Consider the following 27,897-nt stretch of genomic DNA (forward strand, 5'->3'; position numbering starts at 1 on the left):
TCAAATAACCCTTTTCATGACTAATTGGCTAACTGAACGCTTTCATATTTATATATTCATGTTCAAATCTAAAATACAATATGTGAACATGGGCGTGAAAAAGTAACTGATTGAAGGGGCAAAGTTACACAATCAAGGAATTATGATCTGCCTGTCTCCCTATAGGGAAACTACTCCTAAAAATAAATAAATAGGGGGATTCTGTTACATTCACAAATATAAATCGGAAGAAAAATTAGAAAATAACTTTTGTTTGCTCTTTACATTGATTTGTGTTCACTGTGCCACTATGGCGGTTATTTTTCCCCCTATTTGCCAACAAAAGAAAATTAATAAAATTAAAAAAAAAACTTACGATGCCTCTCTCTTTTATTTACCCAGTTACTATTTTTTTTTTTTTTTTTAAATGTCACTTTCAGTGCATGAGTGTATGCCTTTTCTTTCTAACAGATGTGTTAAATTACTGCTATATTTGTGAGTTTTTGGAGACCGGTTATCAGCTTTCACATTCTTAGTTTTTTGTGTAATGTATAAAAAAATTATTAAAAATACAAAATAATTAAATTGTGAATGCGACTTTTTTTTCTCCTAGTAATATTGCTCATTTATTTCTTATTTGGTGGATGTAATTAAATGGTTACTCCAACCAAAAGGACACTGACAGACACCAAACACACAAAGAACAGATGATCCATTGACGCCGTCGGAGGTGGAGTTACACCAGCAGCAGCAGCAGAGTTAAATGATGTATGTGCACTAAACCAGCACACGGGACATTTTATAAATAACTCCCATGGTGCAAATTAGACCAAATCAACATTAAGTGAACATGGCCCCGAGACAGTGTACTCAGGTTTCTACTTGGTTGGGACTTCATACACGCCAGCAACATGGACTAAAATGGAAAGATTAAAATTCCAACACATGGCAGTTTAAGGAAATACTTACCCTGCTCAGTCCCATATGATAACTGCTCTTCTCTAGGTCCAGAGACTCCAAAAGCTCTTCCACAGCCTGCAGGGAAACACAAAGCAATGTTTGACCTGATTGTGATGACAACATTGCCAAAATATTACAAGCATATTGTAACCGATCCAAAAGAAGCACAAAGAAGGATAAAATCTTTTGTAGCAAAAGGAACCCCCTAGCTGCTTGAAAAATTGCATCATTTTAATTTGTTTAAATTATGTTTAGGATGTTTGTGGGCTGGATATCTGTTTTCATGGTAAATACTAATTTAAAGAAGAAAAAAAAAAAAAGGTGTGTGTGTGTAAAGGTAGGGAAATTTGCTGTTAAATGGAACCAAATAAAAAATGCTTGCCAACCCATCATCACGTTATGATTTATAAACTGTAACATTCTTACATGTATTTGCAAAATGACCAGCGTAGGTTTACATAAAGCTGCCAATCAGCTTCAGAGATAAAATTGTTAATTAAGTGATATTTAAACTCTGCTCAAGTCACTGTTTGGCTATTTTAGCCTGAGTTTTGCGATGCAGTTTTCATTCGATTTTACTGTTTAGTGAATAAACCTCAAAGGCAACGAACACAGATCTCAAATATTAATCTGGTGGATCATCCTGGGACACAGATTTAAAATAGATAACTAAATCAAATACATAAAACACTGGATTACAAACTATGCCATTCCTTACAAACGTATTACATGTTACACTTTTCTGGGCGACACATTTGAAATGCTATCAAGCAGATCCTCTAATATAAAGCCGGCAGTAAAACGGCAGTGAATGTGTTACATGGCTGAGTGCACTTTATATCGCTGCACCTTCTAGATGTTGCTAAGTGAGACAGTGCTTTTATTGTCATTTCTGTAAGAAGTCTATAACAATATTCTGCTACAATGCTATCTAGCTGCCATCACAATATCAAGGGAAAAAGCTTCCTTTATAATTTGCCCCTCACTTGATTGCTGGAGAAGTACATAGCACAATGCTCTTGAAAACGCTATAGTACAGAGCAGATAACAAAATCGCCTGAACCTTTCCTTGCTGAAATGACAGCCCATGTAACACATGTAGACGTAGTGCTGTCCACTTTAGCAGACCAGACAACACCTGGCTGTATAATTTGTACAGAGAGTGACATGGTATTAAAGCTTTGCATTATGTAAATTGTGATGGAATGTACAGATCACATTATCTTCTAGCTGGGTCAATAGGCTGTTAATGGAATGCTTACACAATACCCTAATCCCTACAATAATTGTTTAATATTCACTGCAACAAGTATGAAAACTAGACCTCCTTCCCAGAGTTATTCTTAAAAGTGTGAATTGTTGGGAATTAAAAGTTGATTGAAAGTTAATTGCAAATTCCAGACCAAAAAAATGCCTGATCAGAAAACCAAAACAAAACGGATTTGCAGGGTTATTAACTAAAACCCAGAGATTTCACAGAATTAAATCCAAATGGCAAAATTAAAGTTAAATTAGCAAAGCTGGGACTATCGTGAATTTTTCCAAACCAGCGTTTTAGCATTTTTCCATTTGTATTTCATTCACTGAAGTTTTTTTTGTTAGTGTTTTTTTTTTTTAGTGCATAACACTGAAACAGATAATTTTGCATTCGGCTATTTTTATCTAAATTTTTAAATTTGCTTTGAATTCCCAATAATCCAGACCTTCGTGAGCAACCCATACATTATTAACCTTTGCCAGCCATCTGCTCTGTGTTTGGACTGCAAAGTTCTATGTCTGTTAGAATTTACCAAGAGCTGAAGGTCTGGCACTGAATACCCATGATCAATGCGGGCAGTACTGAAACGCCAAGTTAAAAAAAATTGGCAAACACAATAGAAAAAAAAAGAAATGCCATTTCATGTGCTTCCAAGTAAAGTCTCTAGAAGGACAAACTCCACAAGGAGGAACCTCTTCTTATAATATTGTTATTGGTGTTCTATGGTAACAGGGGGTGTCAAATATAAACATTAATTCACATTACCAGACAAAAGGCTGTAAGCTCTTCAGGCTAAATATGTATATTCCTCGGTCACACAAACCCCTTATTGATTTTTATATAATTCTTCCAGTAGCACATTAGGAATTGATGAATCACTTCCTCTGTAAGGTTCAGAATGGCTGCTATAGCACAGCCAATTTACTGCTGGAAACAACACTGGGCTCTTTAACACTGTCACGACTCACGTTCACAGCCTAAAGAGGCTTCCAAACACTAATTTATGTCACTAATTAATCACCTTTCCAGCTAGTAGAATTCACGTGCGATACATATTATTGCATAAAATGGACCAGTGGTTCCCAAACTTTTTAGGGTCAAGGTGCCCTTAATAATTTCAATATTTTTCCCAAAGCGCCCAAAGTCAAAACAAATTTCTAGTTTGTATATATGTACAGCGCTGTGGCATATACTGGGCCCCTGTTCTGCAGAAATGTTTCCCGGTCTGGGGCGGATTCCAGAACCTAATCTCGGGAGGGACACTGGTAGATTATTTAAAGAAACAATCCAGGTACAATAACCACTACAGCACTCTGCTTATGGTGCCAGGAGTGCCGTAGTGCCCTCCCAGGGTAAGCAGTCAAACTGTTTAAGAACGGTTTGACAACTTACCTGAGGTCTGCCAGGATAGGGGCAGTAGTAGTGGATAGGGAGCAGTGGTCTGTGTGAAGGGTGCAATGTGTGTGGGTTGAAGGGGCAGCGTGTGTGTATGAAGGGGCAGCATGTGTGTATGGTGGGGCAGCGTGTGTGTATGAAGGGGCAGCATGTGTGTATGGTGGGGCAGTGTGTGGGTTGAAGGGGCAGCGTGTGTGTATGGAGGGGCAGCGTGTGTGTATGGAGGGGCAGCGTGTGTGTATGGAGGGGCAGCGTGTGTGTATGGAGGGGCAGCGTGTGTGTATGGAGGGGCAGCGTGTGTGTATGGAGGGGAAATGTGTGTGTATGGAGCGGAAATGTATGTGTGTGTGTGTGTGTGTGTGTATGTATGGAGGGATAATGTAGGTGTATGGGGACAGTGTGTATGGCAGGAGTTATGAGGGTGTGGGAGGGCAGATTTATAAATATATACAATTTTCATATCCCCCCACCTTCTTACCTTTGCCTGGGAGGGGTTATCCCTGGTGGTCCGGTGGGGAAGCCTTGGTGGTCCAAGTTGGGAGAGTGAACTCTAGAAGCTCCTGGGGTTAGTATTCACTCTCGCAAGATTCGGAGCATTGCCATGGTAACCGCGGCAATGCTCCAAGCTCGCAAGAGGAGAACCCGGCGGAGCTGCAGGTCCTCTCTCCCTCCCCTGCCGGCTGCAGCATTTCAGTGCTAGCGGGCAGGTGAAGATCTCTGATCTCCTCTCCGTTCCTGCAGGGGAGAGTGAGGCACAGACTGTTCCCAGTGCCATGATTATAAGACCTGGCGCCCCTGTGTACCCGTCTGCTGAAATGGACAATGAAAGCAGTGATGTGACCAAGCATAAAGCTAGGTTTGAGAATGTAGAGGAATAAGGGACTAATTTCAGATATGGGCTCATTGACTACTCCAGGCCCAGCGTTCAGAGTATTTTTGTTACTATAATCAAAATATACTTCTAAAGGGACAGTAGGAGTTAAATCGTTTTTGTTTCGGTTTATGCAGCCCTAGACACACCTTCCCTGGCTGCGACTGACAAAGTCTGCATGAAAACAAAATGGTTTCATTTTCAGATGTTACTTACTTTAAAAAAGTTTTTATCACCTGCTCTGTAATTAGAGCTTTAATTATATACAATAGGCTCCTGTGGGATGTAGCAAGCTATTCACAGAGCAGTAGATATTTTTTTTTTAAATTAAACAGAATTTGCATTAAAGGAAGTGTAAACATTAGATGACTTTTTACAGGAAGTGTTTAGGAAGGCTGTGTAACTCACATGCAGGGAGATGTACCTAAAGCTGCATAAATAAAGTAACTTAACTCCTAAATGGCAGAGCATTGAGCTGTGAGACTGCAGAGGTGTGATCTATACACCAAAATTGCTTCATTCAGCTAAAGTTGTTTTGGTGACTATTAAGGGTAACACTTTTTTTATGACATGTATGGGGAAGCAAAACACCAACACAAATCAGGTGCATCTCTACTAAAGCTGCATATACAGAAATGACAACAAGTAAATGGGTGACCTTTATACAAAGGATACATTCATGTAAGTGTACAGAATGTACATCAAGAAAGTTCCACAACTCAAATCACTTTAATCCCTGCATCTTCCAGCATGTTTAAACATCATTAACCCAATCTAAAGTACCTAAAGAGCATTTCATTTCTTCAAATCCCTAGTAAGATTTTCCTTCTTTATAAACAATCTTGTTTCCGAAGGAAAACATTTTATGTTGAAATACCCAAGCGGTAAATATTGCCGTTAAAAGCAAGAAGACAAACACATGCATCACCTTGCTAATCCCTCCTACATTTATTTCCTGTTACATTAAAAGCTAGCAATAAATCATTTAGGTTGATTTTAAAGGCATCATACTCAATATCATTCCCCTTTTGATATTTCTTTGTTCAAGACAAGTCCTTCAAATTTGGATTTTAAACTAGTAAGACAGCCGCATTTGTCGTAGCACAAGAGATCTCAAAAGGCCGACCTTATGGTAATGATAAGTCACTGCGATGCCCAAAAATATCTACATCTTTGATCCTTGACAATAAAAGAGATGCAGTTAATCTTTTTAGACCTGTAACAGCAGATGCTGGCCTGAAGTGTTGCCAAGAGACCACAATTTGAAGACATCCTAAATACAGGTATGTCAATCCTTATTTAATTTTATTTTATTTTAAAAGATCGGCAAAGAACATCAGGATTGAATCCAACATTTTTAAAGGCCCATCTATAAGAATTTACTTAAAGTGAAGAATCTTAGAATTCTACAGGCTCCTGATATGAAAATCCATCCTGGAAGAAGATGTAATGTTTTACACTGCAAACACCCTTCTCACTATAGCAACAACAACATAAAGTGAGCTGGATTATTCCCAGGAATTGGCAACAGCACATGAGAGCCAAATCCACTCTTGATACCATGCTGTGTCTGTATTTGGTAAATTAAGAATATTAAAGGACCACTATAGGCGCCTATATGGGTGCCAGGTCCATCTAGGGCTTACCCTGCAGCTGTAAACATAGCAGTTTCGGAGAAACTGCTATGTTTACAAATGGGTTAATCCAGCCTCTAGTGGCTGTCTCATTGACAGCCGCTAGAGGCGCTTCCGCGCTTCTCACTGTTATGTTCACAGTGAGAAGACACCAACGTCCATAGGAAAGCATTGAGAATGCTTTCCTATGGACTGGCTGAATGTGTGCGCGGCTCTTGCTGCGCATGTGCATTCAGCCGATGACGACGAGAAGGAGGAGGAGAGGAGGAGAGGAGGAGGAGGAGGAGGAGAGACCCCCGCCCGGCGCTGGAAAAAGAGGTAAATTTAACCCCTTCCAACCCCTAGAGCCAGGCGGGAGGGGGGCCCTGAGGGTGGGGGCACCCACAGGGCACTATAGTGCCAGGAAAACTAGTATGTTTTCCTGGCACTATAGTGGTCCTTTAAGGGTAATGGTTCAAGAGGGTTCAAGAACACTGCAAAGTGAAGCCTTAACCCCTTAAGGACACATGACATGTGTGACATGTCCTGATTCCATTTTATTCCAGAAGTTTGGTCCTTAAGGGGTTAAATAAAGTCAGTAATACAGTTTAAATTGGTAAGCATCGCACCACCTGGAGAGGTAAGGTCTTGTAATGTAGAAAGATCAAAAGTAAGATCAAACAAGGTGGGGGGTATATGTTATAAATGGGAGGGAGACACTTTGTTGCCCTTCAAAAGGAAGTGATTTGGGATGATTATGTTACAGTGAACAGCTTATCTTTATTTATATTTTAAAGTTGCAAACCTTTATCGAATAGAAGAAGATGCAGAAGTAAGAAGGGAAAATAGAGAGAAAGAAGAAAATACACATATGTACAGAATGAAAGGACACCAGTAATAATGAAAAGCAAACAAAGTACTCAAAATGTGTTGATGAAACAAAGTACAATTATTTTAGGGATTATGTGCAAGAACAGCAGCAAAATGCTGAATATCTAGAGACATTGTACTATGTTATGTTCAAGTAGAACTCAGGAAGAGCATCACTTAGCCATCTATCCCATTGTGATAAATACATGGGGAACCACAGATGTAAAGCTATATTTTATAGACAGATTTTGTAATAGACTTTTGCATAGTGAGAAAATGTGGATCGGCTGAATAACACAGTGGATTTTTTGAGACACCCAAATTTCGTCTGAAGTTGGTTCGGCTCGGCAGAATATTGGAAACAAAAAACTGGTTCAGGAACCAAATCAGATGAACCATGAGTGCGCTAAAATTGCCCAATCAGTGTAATGCAAAATACAGACATAATATCAGGGCTTACAATTGCCACTCACCACTAGCCATTGGCAAATAAAAATGTAACCCTGGCAAGTAGAAGTTTACCTTTGGAGGGTATGCTATGGAGAGTGCCTTGTAAGGCATTTCTAGTAGCATAGAATCACACGTTTGAAGTCCTGCACAATATATTATGTGTATATTTCATAGAATATTGATAAGATTATTTGCACGCTATTTGGTTCACAGATCCAGTCAGAAAAAGAAACCAATATAAGAAAAACCAGAAGGAGCAGGAAAAATAATACATCTATTAACTTGATCTGTAAATAAAAACATTTAGTGACTGTCCGCTACCCATCATTAACCCCCATCAATCATCTTTTGTTTTGGGGTCATGGGCAAAATTCTGAATCACATACTAAAAACGGACATGCTCAGCTATTGGACGTTTCGGTTAATTCGTGAACCAGGTACATATTAACACGGAATTTGGAAATTCGACTGATCATCCGATTTGCCCAAATGCAGACGGGACCAAAATGAATCTCCAAGTCTACTTTGTAATATACATCAGTCATTGGGATAGACTGTGACTGTCAGTTTCTTGAACTGAATCACTTTTCTACTACCAACACATAAGATAGGAGATAAGATAAGAGTGTATTGGCAATAAAGAGTGTATTGGCAATAAAGTACATTTTGAAAAATAATATTTAAGCAACACTTTAAATTATAGCTTCTATACTATAAGGGAGTTCCGCCTTTTTTTCCCCCAGGGATTTCTTCCACATTTTTTTTCCAAATGATTTCAAATTAGGATGCCCGATTTTGCAAGTAACTTTCCTTTAACCCCTTAAGGACACATGACATGTGTGACATGTCATGATTCCCTTTTATTCCAGAAGTTTGGTTCTTAAGGGGTTAAAGGTATTTTAAAGCAACACTCACAGCATCATAATCACTACAGCCTGCTGTAGTGGTTATGGTGTCAATAGTGCCCTCCAAAAGTAATTACTCAAATCATTTTAGAACAGCCTGACAATTAATCTGAATCCTATAGGGCATCAGCATTGCCTGCATCCAGATTCTCTTGATGAAGAATCCGGTAGCTCCACTGTGCTAAGCAAGGTCACTTTGAGTAAGTGTCAGCTGAGCGTTCTCAGCCAATGAGCATAGACTTGTATTGACCTGCTTGTCTCAGAGAAAACATCTGGTACAAGAAGCCAGACGTGGCACTGGCGCCCAAGAGTCCCAGGTAAGTTGTGAAACGAATTTAAAATACCTTCACAAGTTACCAGAGCACTCCTGGCACCAAAATCACTACAAAGGGTTGTAGTGGTTATGGTGCTTAATAGTATTCCTTTAAGGGTACTACGCTTGAATGAATAAACCGAATTTAATTTGAAAGCATGTGTAAAAAAATAAAGAAGTTTAAAAATGTATATGTAACCCATCCATTGTACAGCGCAGCGGAATTTGTTGGCGCTTTATAAATAATAATAATGGAGTGCGCAAAAATGGGTGAATAGGAATACCATGTGTATGGAAGCACACCTAAGTGTCAAATACTGCCACAATTTTACAAAAGTTTTTCAAAATAGGTTATGTTTTCTGTTTGCATACCACATAGATTTTGTTTTATTCAAATGCAGAGAGAGATAAAACAAAACGTTAAGCATTAAACAGCTGTTTGTGTTCCTTTTTCCGCATATATGAGTGTGTATAATATACACAAACATACACAAAGACAAACACACAGACATACACATAAAGACACACACACACTCTAAACACATACATAAAAAGGCAAGCATTCCATGTAGTATTTTAGACACTATATAAATAAATGGTATAGGAGACATATACACATTTTTCCACATCCACACAAATAATTCTAAAACCCATGCAATGCCATGTAAACAACTGAAATTTTCATTACCACATTTTATCCTCAGATATTCTCCTTCAGCGTCTTATGTCCTGCCCCTCATATGCTCCATACAGTTTACTTCCATTACAAACTAGCAGGCAGAGTGCCTATATTTTCCTCCCGTTCCACGAATTACCATGGTTCTGCTGTATGTTGCATGTATGTTCATCTGCAATAATGCTGAGCTTGTCTGATTGTAAACTGTCCCCAGCCTGTAGCTATCAATCTTCTCCAGAAACACAAAACTAGTTACTATGTAGCAGTCTCACACCCCCTAAATGCTTCTAGTAATTGGCACTTCTAACACAATAAGATGACGTCTGCTCAGTTTTATATTCGAGACAATGGCTTCTAATATTACACTGAGCTCAGAGAATTAGGATACCTAACTCAATAAAAGTGGCGTTCCGTTACTCACAAACAACAAAATAAGCGAAGTTACAACTTTCAATGTAATATTAATCCACTCCCAGCAGATTCGTTTTATTGCTAGAATACAACATAGGCTTTCCACACAATGCTTTTGTTTCGCTTTCTGCTCTCTTGATGAATATTAAAATTATAATCAAGCTGCATTATACAACACTCTCTAAACCCCAAAAATACATTATACTGCAGGTTTTACAAACTTTTTGTTTTTCTCTAGCCTTTTATCTCCAGCTGCCAGGGCACAAATTATGTATAGAGTAACAGAAGATAAAGACAAGCCTGATGGTCCTGTGGGAGTGCCGAGAGGATAAGCCAACATCCGTTCTCGTAAGCGTTTAATCCATGCAACGTTCGGAAGGCAAGTTGAGGACTGCAAATGCACCCATAATCCTTCACTTCCTTAAACAGGTACATAGACAGAATGTTCCACGCAAAGGTAATGGACTTCCCAGCAAGAACTAGTCAAGTAATAGGCTATGTTATTTCTAAATGATGTGCTTCATAAATAAAATGTAGTGTATGATAAAAACAATCTCAACTGTAAACAAATTCAGACTGTATCAAATATTATGTGTTTTTATTAAATGTAAAAGTGAAAAAGTATATTATGCTGTTGAGGAATGGAACACTGTAATTACCTAGCAAACGAAAGCTGACGAGTGAAATTGAGTAATTTAGCAATAATATTATATTACCAGTTACCAGTAAGGCAAGTGCCACAGATTTATCAATCTGTCTGTCCTTTTTTTCAGTTAGAAAAGAGTTCTGTTTAACTTTTTTTTTTTTCAACCAATATTTATTTAGCAACCTTTTCTGCAATTAATATTTCTGGGATAGGTACGGAAAGGGACCTGATGATTCGTTAGGTAGAGAAAGGGGCATGAAAATTCAATACGTATGAAGTGGTGTCGGATAACAGTAGTCAGAAAAGGTGCTTGATAACACAATTAGTAGGAAAGAGGGCCTGATAAAAGTAGTTAGAGGAAAGGACTGCAGATGCAATAGGCAGGGGAGGAGAGCGGCCTGCTAAGGCAATAGGCAGGGAGGGGAGCGGCCTGCTAAGGCAATAGGCAGGGAGGGGAGCGGCCTGCTAAGGCAATAGGCAGGGAGGGGAGCGGCCTGCTAAGGCAAAAGGCAGGGAGGGGAGCGGCCTGCTAAGGCAATAGGCAGGGAGGGGAGCGGCCTGCTAAGGCAATAGGCAGGGAGGGGAGCGGCCTGCTAAGGCAATAGGCAGGGAGGGGAGCGGCCTGCTAAGGCAATAGGCAGGGAGGGGAGCGGCCTGCTAAGGCAATAGGCAGGGAGGGGAGCGGCCTGCTAAAGCAATAGGCAGGGAGGGGAGCGGCCTGCTAAAGCAATAGGCAGGGAGGGGAGCGGCCTGCTAAGGCAATAGGCAGGGAGGGGAGGGGCCTGCTAAGGCAATAGGCAGGGAGGGGAGGGGCCTGCTAAGGCAATAGGCAGGGAGGGGAGGGGCCTGCTAAGGCAATAGGCAGGGGAGGGGCCTGCTAAGGCAATAGGCAGGGAAGGGGCCTGCTAAGGCAATAGGCAGGGAAGGGGCCTGCTAAGGCAATAGGCAAGAAAGGGGCCTGCTAAGGCAATAGGCAAGAAAGGGGCCTGCTAAGGCAATAGGCAAGAAAGGGGCCTGCTAAGGCAATAGGCAAGAAAGGGGCCTGCTAAGGCAATAGGCAAGAAAGGGGCCTGCTAAGGCAATAGGCAAGAAAGGGGCCTGCTAAGGCAATAGGCAAGAAAGGGGCCTGCCAAGGCAATAGGCAAGAAAGGGGCCTGCTAAGGCAATAGGCAGGGAAGGGGCCTGCTAAGGCAATAGGCAGGGAAGGGGCCTGCTAAGGCAATAGGCAAGAAAGGGGCCTGCTGGGGGGCGGGGCCTGCTGGGGGGCGGGGCCTGCTGGGGGGCGGGGCCTGCTGGGGGGCGGGGCCTGCTGGGGGGCAGGGCCTGCTGGGGGGCAGGGCCTGCTGGGGGGCAGGGCCTGCTGGGGGGCAGGGCCTGCTGGGGGGCAGGGCCTGCTGGGGGGCGGGGCCTGACAAGCATGGCGACTGGTTGTGTTTCTTGTGAGCTCCCAGGAACACACTAAGCAAAACGGCTATTTTTGCCTGAAATAGCCAAAACCGGGCATCAAGCGACATACCCCTAACTGTACACAGAGAAGACCCGACTTGTGAATGCTTCCATCAGCCTTTTCAAGCACTCCAGACGCCGAGCTTCACTGAGGCCTAGTGAGCGCTGAGGAGGGGAGAGGCGGCCGCTCTCCCAGACCGGCGCGACCGAAGTGCTGAACATGTACCTGGAGCCCTGCTACCCCCCCCTTTGGACCGGCGGGGGTTATCCCGGTCCCTACCCTGATGGCTCCCAAACCCTACCGGAGAGCCGCAGCAGAGCCACAAACACCCGCAAGCAAGGTGGAGCATCAGCTAAGATGGCGGACGACACGCGTCCCTATACTCCTGGAGGGGAGATTCCTGATACACACCGGCGCCTAGAGGCAATCTTCGACGCCTTTTGGAAAAAGCTGGAAAGCAGGCTGACACCCACTGAGACCACCGAGGCACCTCCACAACCATCCCGCTACTCACCGAAGCAACCTACTGCACACACCACGAGCCCGACATACCGTAGACAGCGACGACGGCCTAAGCAGCGTAAGGCGGTAAAATTAGCCGGCTGGCAAACCGCAAAGCTTCCTAACCCCAGCTACATGCAGAAGGAAACGCACAGGGACCAGGAGAGGAGTAGAATGCAAGTGCGGCACAAAAGAATGCAGGAGTCTCCCCTGGCCGACAGCCTGAGAAGCCAAGCACCCTGGGACACTAAATTCCCTATAAGGGGGATAGGCTGACCACCAAGATGGGCCTCTGAACCCAGCGCCTACCCAGTATGGGGTACCTGGGCCGTACTGGACCTCTTAATTGCCATACACGTGTAACTTACTAGTGATGCACCTCACACTTCTTTTACTTTGCCAGGTCCAGAGGGTAATGCAACCGATTCTGCTGCTATTCCTATAATCTATTCTGCTGGGGGGCTGGGGCTATCTGGGGTGGTAAACTCTACTGTATCCCTTACCTTACCATGACTATCTACACATAGTACCTATCTCTTATCAGTAAGGGGATATGTCATGCCATGCTTGTTAATTACCTTTAATACTCTTATGTTTCACCAACGTTACTGCTACCATATAATATAAAATTGTGCATTGTCTAACGATTACCCTACTTGTTACTTATGCTAAGCAGCTCGAGGATTGCCTTTGGGGTACCTCAAGCCAGTTTGTATCCATAATATGCACTGCAAAAATAAAAAATTAAAAAAAAAAAATAAAAGAAAGGGGCCTGCTAAGGCAATAGGCAAGAAAGGGGCCTGCTAAGGCAATAGGCAAGAAAGGGGCCTGCTAAGGCAATAGGCAAGAAAGGGGCCTGCTAAGGCAATAGGCAGGGAAGGGGCCTGCTAAGGCAATAGGCAGGGAAGGGGCCTGCTAAGGCAATAGGCAGGGGAGGAGCCTGCTTACACAATAGACAGAAGAGAAGCCTGCTAATGCAATAGGCATGGTAGGGGCCTGCTAACAATAGGGATTAGCCTACCAACACAATAGACAATGAAAGTGAGTGCTACTGAAATAGGTAGCATAGAGGTCTGCTAACACAATTGGTAGGGAAAGGGCCTGATAATATGGTAGGTATGGGAGGTGCCTGATAATGTAGTAGGAAGAGAAGGCGAAATAAAAACTAAATAGGTGGGCAAAGGAATTCAATAATAGGCAGGCATGAAATGCATAATGATTTAACGCTGAGGGAAAGGAGCAAGATAATTAATATGGTACAATAGGTGAGAGAAAATGCTCTGTATCACACCCAGCACAGCATCAAACCTGAATAATGAATTGGCTAAAACTGCTTACTGAAAAATGAATTCACTGGCAAATAACAAAAATACAACGAGCCATGGAAAAACACAATACTGAAGCAGTGCAAGCAACTGCTGACCTCCATATTAAATGATTTGATTAGGGGATGCTAAGCAGAGTTACAGGCGATCAAGGCTGCAAAGTGAACACAGCAGGGTATCAATAATTAAATTATGCAGCATTCTACAGGGATCTTCATCAATAATTAAATTAGACAGAGCACAATACTAGATTGAACAAATTAGGTAGCAGGTTCTGGAAGGCCAACACAAAAGAATATATGGCTTGTCGCTAAATTAGACAATATTTTCAGGCATTTTACTAACCAGTATTCTGCAAAATTATTGTTCTAAACAGCATTTAGCAGGGCCTTAAACAAAATAAGGCCATTTATGCAGGCTACACAATTAAAATAGCCTTAAACATTCTCTCTACTTCCAGGGTCACAGAGATCAGCAGTAAACCGCTTCTCAACAAAACACGTTTAATTTTGGTATGAAGGTTTACATAAACAAAGATTATATAGGGGCCTTTCTCTCATGCTGAATAGGGACATGCACGTCATGGTATGCCCTCGATTAGTGGGAGTTATACTCCCATGTGGTCTTTACCACCATTTTAATAATTTTAATAACACCAACAAAAATAGCTGTTGTCTGGAACCATAATCACATTAATCACAGGCAGCACTGGCACATGAATGCCCCAGTGCTGCCCTTACAGTAAAACCCTCCCCTGTAATGCTTATAGTGCCATCTCACCCACAAATGTAAGTAGTTATGCCATTCGCTGTTTGACTTCTTACTTGAGGTCCAGTGTACAAAGTTTCCTGCTTCCTCACTCCTACTTCAACCTGTAACTACACTAACACTATCACTAACCATTACCCCCAACACTAACCATTAATCACTGCACTACCTCACCCTAGCCTAAAAATATAATGCAGTACAATGAATACACAATGATGACTACATTTAATAGGAGAAAATAAGGAGGCATTTATATTATATTACACCTCCAGAAACCCTCAATGTTAGGGCTTTTCCCATAATGCATCATTTCCCTCTCTCCCATCATGTTGGCATAGCCTGCCCCTGGTCATAGGGAGTTGAAAAGTTCTGTATTAATGCCAATCCAAAGAATGATTGTTCTGGCATGCTTTTACCCAAATAAAGGGACCTGGTGGACATGATTAAATTGACCGACAGCCAGCAGTTATTGTGTATACCGTGTCTAGTAAAACTGTTTGGAAGATACGCAGTATGTCTTCAAATAAAGATTTTCAACAGACAAAGCCATGGTGTGTTCACTGAACTTGAACTTCTAGAGAATGCAGAAAATCTTAATAGCTTCCCCATTATGCCATGGTATCCCAGACCTGGTGGTACCAAACTAACATGGAATTTCTAAATTATTATTAATTAACGTGGACAGAACCAGTCTGAACACTGCTACAATGATGGAACCGGTTCTTATGTAACTGAACAAACTTGTTCAAAACCTACTGGATAGTTTACTACCCCCAAAGGGCAAACTATTATGGATGTGTTCATTCTAACTTACTGAAATGCGCCAATCTTGAGCTGTATCAAAATATAATACTTGACAACAATTTTACATAGCATTTCCCCAGCGGGTATTAAAACTACGATATTCCCTATGTTTCATAATTTCCTAACATTGGGGACTAAAATCATCCATCACACTGCTGGTGGATTTAAACCAATTCACTGCTGATTTCTTATGTATTAACCATATTATTAAGAAAACCGTATCTATTCAGCTTCCGTTAAAATCAGAGTATAATAGGAGGTATTGATGCCCATTCACAAATTACTTTAAAACCCTTGGTTAAAAACGTGATGTAACAAGTATGAAGATTTGTAATAAACAGGATTGTTCCATTTTACACAAACAAAAATGTTTGATATGTTGCAAAAAAAACATGTTCATCACCCAACAGCGAAAGGATTTAACTTGACAGATCAATTGAAAAAAAAAAACAAAATGATTGTGCCATAAACTCTATTATATGGAACAGATCATCGAGCACTGACACAGATTAAATGATACAAGGCAATAATAGCCAAACCTTTGGAAAGGTCCCTAGACACAGGATAAAGTAATGTTATGTCACTAGGCATTCTGATCCATCCCCAGCCCTGTAAAGGCATCTTCTACAGTGTGGCAGGATTAGCAGTCATACCGACACATCATAGATGTCCTTGTGCTTTTTCTTGAATTTTTCTATTACTGTTGGCTTTGTTAAGCAAACAAGCTAAACCCTGTATTGAATTCCCAGCGGCGATCAGACATGCACAGGTGGTGCATATTACATGAGAAGTCGCCTCCTGCAAACACGCCGCTAGATCGAGGAGTCTCAGGGTGACATTTAATGGTAAACACTAAATAGCAGAGTTTGCAAACAGCAAAATAAATGGGGTTACATTGTATAGATGCTCAAATGCCAAATGTAACTCAATCAGGAATTATACAAGATGTCTAAGGCAGATGTTTTGTATTTTTGTGTATTATTTTTAACACCTTGCTTTGAAAGCTGTAAACTCTGCTGCGGTATGGTGGCTGATTAACCACAAGTTTCAGGGAGGATCCGAATTTACAGTGCTAACTATTTACATACCTAGAAGTGCAAACAGAATAGTACTACATTGACACATAAGTAAGGAGCTGTATGAATCTCAGAAAAGTTCTGCAGTTAGTCTATAATAATAAAAAAGTGAGGAAAAAAAAAAAAACGTTTTCCCCTAGAAATTGGTAAAAGAAACAAACCAAACAAAAACTTACCATGAAAAATGTCATCTAATAACGGATTTATTCTAGGGAGACACTTTGGAATGGTAGTTAACGGTCTACAATGTATCAGTTCCTATGAAATAGCAAAATCAAACAAAGCTTAAATAAAGTCATGTTCTAAAAGGATCAGCTTGTAACAGGAGACCCAGAAGTCTAAACAAACCGCTATCTAGAACCAGATCAATGCCGTTTTAAAGCAATGGAGAATAAGATAAGGCACAGTGCGACATTGGAATTCAGACTGAATACATGAACTAACTTGTAAACTGAAAGCAAAAATTAGCCCTAAAAGACTATATAAGTTGTTGTTGTTTTTTTTTTTTTTTTGCTTATTCTGCTATTTCAGCCACAATGTTACCAAATGTATCTACAATTTACCACAATTAACAGTTTATTTATAATCCCATCAGGTTCACTGTAAATAATAGAACAAGGAACACCATGAGCTTCACTAGAGGAGATGTACTGTATGTAGTATTTATACTACAAACACAGGCTACAGTCTCCTGCTCCAGATAAATGCTACCATGCATTTCTAAGAGCAAGTTAAACCAGTGATGCATCCAAAATGCTGTACACCTTGAATACTACAGGGGCTCACGGGGTCTTTGATCCAAAGTACTAGAAAATTCTTAAAGCACATCATTCCAGTCAACCATCACTGAATATATTGCAAGGGGTGCCTGGACATTTTATTCAGTCACAATGACAGCTTCTTGTGAATCCATGCTTTTCAGTAGCTAGGTGATAAAGCGGCAGTGTGCAACTTTGGCCCCTGCCGCTGGACTATAACTATTATAATTCACTGTCAGCCACTAAGTAGTATGGGAAACGAAGTCCAACAACTGCTGGAGGAGCAAGTTAAGATACATCTGCTTAATAGAGCAAAAAAAAAAAAAAAAAGCCTTTTACATACCAGAAATATAACCCAGACGAAGATGATGGTTCCTTAAACCTGATACTGTTTCTCTGGTGTGTGTGTGTGTGTGTGTGTGTGTGTGTGTGTGTGTGTGTGATTTTTGTGATGCCATTCTAATGATAAATATTTAGAGGCTCATTGGGAAATTCCTTTCTATGGATTCACAGCTAATCTAAAGCAATGCTGAATCGGACAACAGGAAAACAAGGCACGCCTGATACTGACTCATACTGATCTTAAAATAAGATTATAAAGAATATAGAAAAAGCATAATGAAGCATATATTTTACTAGGTGCTTGGTGACCCCTGAACCCACTCGAATAGAGTATGTACCAACATGAGGGACTCACTTATATTAAATTTTAAAAAATGTGGGCATATTGGCTGAAATAAAAGCACAACAACCCTCTTTCAAGCTTCATTATTCCTTCTCCTTGATTCTTTTTTTTTTTTTTTCCATATCGTCTAGGGTTTTAGTTATCCCTCCTTCCAGTGTCTCTTCAACGTTTCCTGAAGTTCCATTAAAGTATATAAAATTGATAGTCATTTTCGAAATATGTATGTTGATTCAAAATATATATACCGGTATGTAATAGTAAACTAAAATGTACTGCATTGGTGATTGAGAGATGGGAAAACAAGTCTACTTCTGCATACTTTATGTTGGCATAAAGTTCTATTTTTTCCTATTCAGCAATGTGATATACATATGTACGGTATTAAAGATACTTATCAAGTGAGAAAAGCTTTGCGAGTTTTAAACATAACCGAGTATTCTCCATTTTTATTTTTATTTGAGTGGTTTTGTAACTATGAATATTTTTTTTTTTTTTTTTAAATCATCATTTAATTCATACAGAGTTGGTGCATTCAGTAATTGGGTACTATAGGTAAACATTGTTTGAAAGAAAGAAGCAGACTGGCGCAGTCATCTTTGAGAGCCTTGTTCACAATCTAATAGGGAAGGGAGAGGTTATATACAAGATATGTTGGGTGGGGGGGCGGAGCCAGGCAGCTGAGCTGAACAGTCGCATGGCAAGTGAGCTCCGGCAATTTCAGGCCCAAATTCAATATTTACACGCAAATCGAGCCACCTCAGGCTCCCTGCGACGACCAAGGGGGACAGTATCACGAGATGGGGCGCAAGTCCAAGAAGATAAAGCCCGACAAACCGAGGCAGGGACCTAATATTGCAGATCTCCTGCAGCAGACAAGAGAGATCGCTAGGCCCAAGATGGCCGCCTACCCAGATACCTACTCTGACTTATCAGAAGACCTCTCTTCAGGGGACGAAACAGCGGACTTACCACCCGTGCAAAGACCAATACCGACCGCCCAAGCGGTTGATACCTCACCGGTAACCACTGCAGTGTTAAAGGCGCTCCTCGCGGATCTTCAAGCAAATATACATACAGACGTAGCCTCGCTCCGCAACGACATTCACGGCCTGACAGGCCGGATGGGAGCACTTGAGACTGCCTCCAACGTCTGCTCAAACCAGCTTACCTCACTGAAACAAGAGGTCCAAGCCTTGCAGGAAAAGAACGAAGAACACGAACGCCGCTTCACAGCACTGGAGGAAGCTCGCCGGGCCAATAATGTAAAGGTACGGGGCATTCCGGAGACCACACCACAGGCCGAAATACCGCACCTCCTGCGGCGCCTACTAGTGGCCCTATTGCCGCCACGGCAGGCAAAAGCAACCGTAGTGGATAGCTTCTTCTGAGCCCCAAAACCGGCCTCGGCACCAGCGGCAGCCCCAAGGGACCTAATTGTGCGACTCCAGCAACGCTCAGCCAAAAACGCTATGACAGCAGCTAGACACTGCTCCCCCTACAAGTTTGAAACCATGGAACTGTCCTTCTACACGGATCTCACGGGGGGCACTTTGGCATGGAGAAGGTCGCTCAAACCTCTCACGACACTTTTGATGTCTCGTGGACTGCAGTATAAATGGCACCAAGCTCGCAAACTGATTATCCAACACAACGACACCACCCATGAAGTACGTGACCTCCAAGAAGCCACAATGCTCCTACCCACACTAGGTCTCCCTCAGGACTCTCTACAAGCAGTTGAATCTAGGGGAGCAAATAGACCGGCACACGAGTGGAACCCCGGACGAGTGACTCCATTTGTCCCGCGCAGATCAACGGCTACACCGAGTGGAACTGTGACTACCTGAAATAGATTCGGACACTGATCCGTGATACACGGGACTCATTGCCTTAATTGTTAATTACATATGCCAGTTCTGTAGACACGTTAAGTTTAATAAGCTGCTACAGATAACCAATTTCTTGTTAACCGCATTCCTTCAGCAGGAAGGTCTGGCGGCCACACCACTCCCCCCCCCCCCCGCGCCCGACAATAGCCTAACATATCTTTCGAGCGTAACCCAGCCATAGCCGGGTGTCATACACCTCATTATATTGTCAGCTTTATTTGTTATCCCAGTTTATTGCAATGTTCATTTACCAGGGAACGTTACAGATGCACACACCTCTAACATAGGTACACTCCTAAAGGTTAGCGTACCCACACAAGGCATAAAACCCCACACGCTCCCTACACACCATTAGGCAAGCCGCTCTTAAGTACATTATGTGAATTTTGCATGCCTAGACCAGAATGCTTTCCCTAGCCTTCTCGCTATAAAACAAAAAATGTGCCTAGCATCTACTTCCACATGTTTATATTTCAATGTTTTACGATCTGAGTGTGAATACTGTTGTGGTATTGCACACATGTATGTTATCCTCATGCACGACCTAAATAAAGAATTAAAAAAAAAAAAAAAAGATATGTTGGGTGTGTAACAGAATTACGAAATGGGAAGGTGCTGGATACATTATGGGGACTTCAGTGTTGGAATCAGTGAAATCATTTATGGGATTCTTTAAATAGATGAGTTTTGAGGGAGTGTGAAGATGGTGAAACAAAATATTTTTAGCAACATAACCAAGAAAAACTGGAGTAACAGCTCGGAGACATTACTCTTACAATAATAAGTTATGTCACAGAAACAGGAAATACTAATGGATAATTACAGATAGGACAGGACTAGGCCGGAAGAAAAATAAAAAAAAATATTCCATTATGCAAAAAACAAATCCACATTATATGTAACATTCAATCTGCAGAGTTATTAACCTAATAGAAGAATTGATGGATGGCGGGGGGAGAGGGTTGGACTTGACAAATATGTAACGCAACAAAATCTTTAGGGCAGTTCCACACAGGATTCAAAAACCGCACATTGTACTTTCCAAACCCTCTTCCTTACTATACAGGAATCTCCCTGGGAATCCGATTAGTAAAAATAATGAACCATCGATTCTTTTTATCTCCTGGGTTAAACTGCCCAAACTGACTTTTCTGTTGAGTCCCCATTGACTGACACAAATTAGCACATTCTTAGGCAGAATGAAACTACCAGCAATAGAAAGCTTGTCTTTCTGAAGTAGTCTGTCCCCCAACCCAACTTTAATAATAATAATAATAATAATATTTTTTTTAAATGAATGCTAAAACTCATCTCTGTTCCATTGCCCAGAACAAGTTCTTCCTTTAGCCTGATTGTCCTAACTTGACATCAATCCTGAGCGTGATGTCATTTGACACCAGTTTTGCACAAGACTGACATTAGCCAGCCTGGAACTTTGTTGTGGAGTTACCTATTATTCCAACAGCCAAAACGTGTTAATCTCAGTAGGAGCATTTCATAGCAAAATGCTGAACATACAGACTCCAGACACCATAACCATCTCAAATCACTGAAGTAGTCATCGAGCTTGGATCAACCTTTTAACTCCTTCCTGATTGCCAAGTACAGTTAAATTCTACAATTGTCCCAATCAATGACAATCCACACACACACATAATTACACTCATCAATGCATTGACAATTCATATTAATTTTACAGTGTTATACACTTATTCATACGCACGTACACACACGCGCACAAACAAAATAAATAAATAAAATTGTCAGAGGCAGTGGGGTTGATTAATCTGCTACATGGGTTAGAGCATCTGTAACAAGGGTTTGCCAGCCCTCCTAATGCAGGGTTCACTGTAAGAAGCTGCAAATCTTGGTAATTTACAGCAAGAGCAGACACTACAAAAGGTGAATATCATTTTTTTTCTTTTTGCAGTAATTATTTTGATTCGTCTTTATAGTACATGAAAATAGTTAAGTCAACACCAATGCCAAGTGCCCCTGTTATGGACAAACAAAATTATGTTTAAAAACAAAACCAGTCAATGAAAACTATATTTAAAAATAAAGCCACAGTGATATAAACCCACTGCACTACACCTTCTAAAAATAAGACAGTGTTTTTTGTTTTTTTTATCACCTGGTTTTACATTAAAGCATAGCCTTGAGTGCAGTTAAGTACCTTCCACATCAATAGAGATAAAGCAGGTCTTGCCTTTTACATTCTCAAGACATTACTTGTGTTTATAAGGATTTCTTTCATTCAAAAGATAAAAAAAAATATGCTTTGCTATAAACTATATAATACCATGTCTTTTCGCAAGCACTATATAGAGAGTTTGTGACTCACTGCGTGACCTCCATTATAAAGACAGACAATTTTATTTTTTGTTTATTAGTAGGAAAACAGGCATTCAGCAGCAGCTGTTCAAGAGACCCGAGAGCTAATATGCTGGGATGTTCAATAAAGACCGCATTTTATCTATCTGTATACAAATATCAAAACTTAAGTACATATGTTAGTATTTGATGTCTTGTATTTATATAAAAAAAAAAAAAAAGTAACATTTTCATAGGTCTAATATCTGCAAACGAATATTACATCAAACATCACAATGGGAGCCTAACCAGCTGCTACAAATACAGTGTGAAAAATATATTTAAAAACAAAATAATTAATTTTAAAATAAACAACCAAGGTTGGATGCAAATAATGCTTTTGCCAACGATGGTAACATGCTTTTTTGTTTTGTTTTGTTTTTTTGAGATCCTGTTGACCTTTGACACAACTATACGGTCTGAAAATTATCCATAGCTATGTTATATTTGACAGTTTTTGGTTTTGTTTTACTTATGTTGTATTGTTAAATGCAAAAAAAGTGAATGCGAAGGCTTCATGTACACGCTTACATGGACACATGTCTATTTTCAGAATATGTAACTATCAAGTTCAGCCTTCCTCACATTTGTTTTTTGCTGTGATCCAAAATAAGGCAAAAAAAAAAAATAACAGTTTTAAGCACTTCCAATTTTTGCACTGTATCTGTTCCATGACAAATTTCCTGTAGCTGAGACTGTGCTCGACATATGTATTGTAGTTAACATTTACAATAAAAAATGTTTAAAAAAAAAAATCTTAAAATAATTTTTTTTAACTACATGTACATATAACCATTGCAAGGATATTTTCAGGTTTCAGTCTGAAGTATATATGTTGCTTAAAAGCATTCACTGATTTCAACGAAGAGACAGACTGCAGATAGACTGAATATGTATAAGATGGGGTCTAATAGCACCATCAACCTCATCAACTGTTAGGCAGCAGTCAACGTAAAAATTTCACGCATCTACAAGCCACTTCTAAAAAGCCTCTGACTATTTTATCTTATCTTTCCAAGAAGCAAAACATGTAAAAAGTTATGTGTCATTTCAAAAAAGATTACATGGTAGCACCACATATGCAGAGGTCATTGGTGAACAAACTTAAGAAAATCCTCTGGAGCTAAAAAAAAAACAACAACCAGGAAAGCATCAACATAAAGAACGTTTGATGTGCCAGGCATGCTTACATTACAAGTACAATGTGGTAGTAATAATAATAAGTAAAACAGTACTGCATTATTTTCATTGATGACCAACACATTTCACCAAGAACAAGCATACGGAATGTTGGTGTGTCAGAGAATACGGACACAGCACATGGTGTGAACAGGTAGCTCCCTCTATAATATTGACTGAATTCAACAATCTGGTTGCTGAGCAGATCTTGCTGTGCACTTTCAGCATTAGGTAGGGAAGCTTTTACATTGCTATTTAATGTCAAGTGGCCCTCATGATCATCCATCTCTAGGCAATGATGGACCTCTGCACAATGCAGTGTTTACAGAAAAAAAAAAAATAATCCAACGTACAGTTAGTACAATTTACTGCAGAAAAAGTATTATTTGAACATACCCTCTTCTCGTCGGTTACTATGTAGTTGCGACCATGCTTTTTTGTTAGGTGTGGAACAAGAATATCGAACCGGCGCCTGAACTCACAGTACACCATGTGGTCCGGGTAACCTGAAGAAAACCAAAATAGTATAGAGGTGATAAGCACATATATATATATATATATATATATATATTTAAATATGAATTTCGGATTAGCGTCTTAAGGATATAAAAGGAAAAAAAGAATAGTGATAATTTCATTCAACATTGTCCTACAGGAGAACATTCCGCAGATTACTTAAAAAGAACAGTCAATCAATAAAAAATTTTGAAAAAAATAAAATAATTTACAACATTATTTTAATTCATTTCACCCAACTGATAGGAATTGTTATAAAAGGCTCTATATCTTTTTCCTAGCAAGCACACCTGTTCTGGAAGTTTATAGTCTTTTTTTTTTTTTTTTTTAATGTATTTCTTAACCTGTACTATCAAAACAGGACTTTATAGTAAGATCTAGCTTTGCATTTCTGCATTTCAGCTCTGCTTAGAAGTTCTCAAAACCAGGTTCGGCATAGAACTTCAAAACAAATCAATCCTATTTTGATTAACATGCTCGTGTGTAGAAGGATGGATCTGCTATTTAGCAGTGTTTTCGTAATCATTTCTACAAGCAGAATAATCCAAATATAAAAGGTTTCCACAAAATAGCACTTTTAAAACAGGAGAATGAAAACCCCTTTGTGAGTGTAAACATCACTTCTACTACAAACACTCAGTTTATTTGAATGACTCCATCACACTCCCCACCACCTTTCCCTTCTATACTGGAAGAACTTAGGCTCCAAAATATGCATGCAATTTCAGGGACAATTTTGAGAACAGGTAATTGGCATACAACAAAACGGTTCATATTGTATGTATGCTTCTCCAAATACCCAACCTGATATTAGATGTACAATTTTTAAGCCATAGAGATTGTTCATCCCTCAAAGACCTTAACACATTTGCACGCATGCATTGATACACAGGTATAGTAAATTATTTTCCTGCAGGTTAACGAGATGAGGCGCAGACAGGGCCGAGTGTAGTCGAGCAGTGTCTGCAAACATGGAACAAAAACAGCCTGAAATTCATTTATACGTGACATTAGGGAGTTGAATGTGATTGTGTGTGTAATTAAATCAAGCACTGAACTGCTTATTGGAAAAGCAGCCTCTATTCACAATTGTTTGTGAATTCCGCTTCAATTGACTGGTGAGACCTCGCCGCTTATGTTCTGTCTCCTAATCTGTCGTCATCTATTGACTGATGCCGCATCTAGCGCCAGCTTTGTAGGAACGCTTTTATTGATCCGATTGCTGGAGATGCATATCGATTTTCGGGGGGGACCTGTTTATTTATATTAACAGGTCTTTTATTTTCTGTAAGTCATAATGAGTTACATATCTATATCAAGATGCCTTTATTGACATTTAGAATTTAAAGAAAGAAAATACATTTAAAAAGTGTTCTGGCATTACCTGAAAATAAATAGAAATCAGTCTTTCCCGAGGCACAAAATCAATAATGTGGCGTGAATAATGGGATGGTTAAAGCATTAAAGTGGAATGAACATTAAAGGGTTACTCCAAGCACGATGAACATTTCAGTAATTTGAAATAGTCATGGTGCTTGATGTCTGTATGTTCAGTGTTTCAGTATTAAACGCTACTCATACAGGGATATTTAGTGATGATCCCGGAGGTGTAACTCCTCCCCTGGCACCATAATCAGCACATCAATAGGAGTTCCGGACAGGTTAATGTCAATTCTGTGCATATTCCTAGCAGAGATGCTCATTTACTGGCTGAGAGTGCTCAGCTGATGCTTTCAGCCAACAAATGAGCAGGATCGGCACCCAGTTTCTGCAGCGCTGCGGAGCTAAATGCCATTGAGGCTGGCGTAGAGGAGACCTGGTGGGGACTCTGGCAAAGTATAGCAATGTTAGAGGGGTACTCTTACCTTTTTAAATTTTTTTATGTATTTATTTTTTGTGAGCCAGCGAGGGGAGGGGGACAATAGTGGGAGAAAGGGGAGGTGGAGAATAGTGGGAGAGAGGGACTGGGGTGGGGGGTTTGGGGAGGGGGGGGTTAAAAATTAAATGGATGGTATTGGGAGGTGGGAGGGTTGCAATGAAAGAGTGAGGGGAGACACACTGCAAGGGAGAAACAGATTACTTCTGTTGCCAGTGTGCAGTGCTCACAGACGACAGACCTTTTTCCACAGAACTGACATTTGGATGTGTGGAACAGATTTCCGGGGTGACAAAGTCAGGTGTGCCTCCGGTATACAAGTGCAAAGATCGCTGTATGTGCAGCGTTTTGAAGCAGAAACACTGCATATAGAGATTTCTTTCTTTTTTAAAAACAGAAGTGGTCATGGATATTGGAGTAACCCTTTAAGATATCCGCAATGTTATTAACATTAATTTATCAACCTTATTATTACATTAATTCAGAACTTACTGAAAGAGAGAAAGAAAAACTACAGAAGGCAAGGAGATATATTCTGGCATGATGTTTAACAAATTTCACCTTCAAATTAAATGGATTTCTATCTTTGTGCCCCATGTCTTTGGTTTGGTTTTTTTACGGACTCTATTCTGCCAGTAATTTAGTGAACAGATTTTAGTAAACATTTTGCTTTTAGGCCATCTCCGTCTACATCTTGTGCCTGTATTTCTTCAATCTCCCACAAGAACACAATAATACTTGATTCTCCTATTAAACAAGCCCTCAGGAAAGGCAATTTGAAATTCAATTTCAAGCAAAAGGCAGACTAATGTTTGTCTGTAACATAGATGCACTCAAGGTCAGTTACCATGGTCTGCAAACATAGCAGAGAGCTCCGTAAGAGCTAAAAGCACTGTTAAACAAGGTCTGTGTCACTAGAGGTGAATGCTGCATTTCATACCAATAAGAAAGCTCTGGTCACTAAGTGAAACAAAAATCCTAAATTTCATATTATATATATATATATAAATATACACACATCATTAACTATTGTTTAGGAGCCTATGCTATTTATTTTCCCAGGTTCGGCAGATAAGAATATTGCAAGTCAATAGTAAATATTCTAGCTGCCAAAATTAGGCTTTTTTTTTTCCATAAACAAGGCTAAGGTAATAAAATAGCCAGTAAGTAGCCTTGCAGAATGTTGCCATGCACATTTTAGTTAGAACATTGAAGACACTTTAGTCTTGCAACACTCACCTTGCCTGTACATGCGCAGAGCATCCAGCAGTCGAGAGCCACGGAGCTGTGCTCGCAGGAGAGGAACATCCACCTGCATGAGTTCTGCATCACAGCGCTCCCCAGAAAGGTCAGACTCACTGGAGCCAACACGGGCAGCTGTTAATAACCGGGCATCATGGCCCCAGGTGTCTGCCTTTGGCAAAAAGCAGTGAACAAAATGAATCTTGGACCTTTTGATTGTATCAATCAAAGCATCCTGCAAAGATAAAAAAAAAAATGGTTAGAAATAAAATACGCTTTGAATAGGATCTTACATTTATCTTAAATAAATAAAAATGTAGAGTTTGTTTTTCCCTTGGAAACACCTTACTTACCACTTGAAGTTTTATTTGAATGCATAGTGACTTCTTCTTTACAGCAGCCACACCAGTAGTAAAGGTCTTTCTCATGCTAGTGGCCCTACGTAGGGCAAGCTGGGATCCCCCTTCTAAACCAGCCACCGAACCAGACAGGACAGTAGTTGAGCCTGTTCTTCCAGCAAAAAGGCTGCTAATCATTTTCCTGCAAGGAAGTCAAACATACATTGTTCTAAGCACAGTTTTGATGACAAAAATAAATCATTCAAGCAGCCAAGATTTTACTTCAGTCAATCTGATCATAGACCTTTAAGCAGCTTATTCTCATTATTATTATGATATTTATAGAGCGCAGTCAAATTCCGTAGCGTTGTACAATGGGTGGACGAACAGACATGTAGTTGTAACCAGACAAGTTGGACACACAGGAACAGAGGGGGTTGAGGGCCCTGCTCAATGAGCTTACATGCTAGAGGGAGTGGGGTAAAATGACACAAAAAGGTAAGGATAGTATTAGACTAGTGACAGTTGCAGAAGAGGAATCACTTGGGAGCTATTAACAGTTTTCTCATAGACATTGTATGCGGTATGACTGTGACCAAAGGGTCAAAATGGGAATACTTCATCATCACCTACATTAAAGGGACGCTATTGTCACCAAAAGAACTTGAGCTTAATTAAGCAGTTTTGTTGTATAGAACATGCCTCTGCTGTCACACTGCTCAATTCATGGTTAAATCACTTGTTTATGCAGTCCTAGGCACACCTCCTTGCAT

At 40.3% G+C, this 27,897-nt stretch overlaps 1 protein-coding gene across 20 annotated transcripts in view; it reads right to left on the bottom strand.

Moving 5' to 3' along the window:
- MYO18A (myosin XVIIIA) overlaps window positions 1–27,897 on the bottom strand; it is a 277,949-nt gene that overhangs the window by 86,095 nt on the left and 163,957 nt on the right. For all 20 annotated transcript variants that reach the window (XM_063450000.1, XM_063449999.1, XM_063450002.1 and 17 more), the window contains 4 exons: window positions 27,140–27,326; window positions 26,784–27,021; window positions 23,549–23,658; window positions 949–1,014 (listed from right to left, as the gene is read on the bottom strand). In XM_063450000.1, coding sequence (XP_063306070.1) covers window positions 949–1,014; window positions 23,549–23,658; window positions 26,784–27,021; window positions 27,140–27,326 — 601 coding nt within the window. The remainder of the gene's footprint in view (window positions 1–948; window positions 1,015–23,548; window positions 23,659–26,783; window positions 27,022–27,139; window positions 27,327–27,897) is intronic.

Source organism: Pelobates fuscus, chromosome 1 (genome assembly GCF_036172605.1).
Source record: "Pelobates fuscus isolate aPelFus1 chromosome 1, aPelFus1.pri, whole genome shotgun sequence".
Classification (NCBI taxonomy): domain Eukaryota; kingdom Metazoa; phylum Chordata; class Amphibia; order Anura; family Pelobatidae; genus Pelobates; species Pelobates fuscus.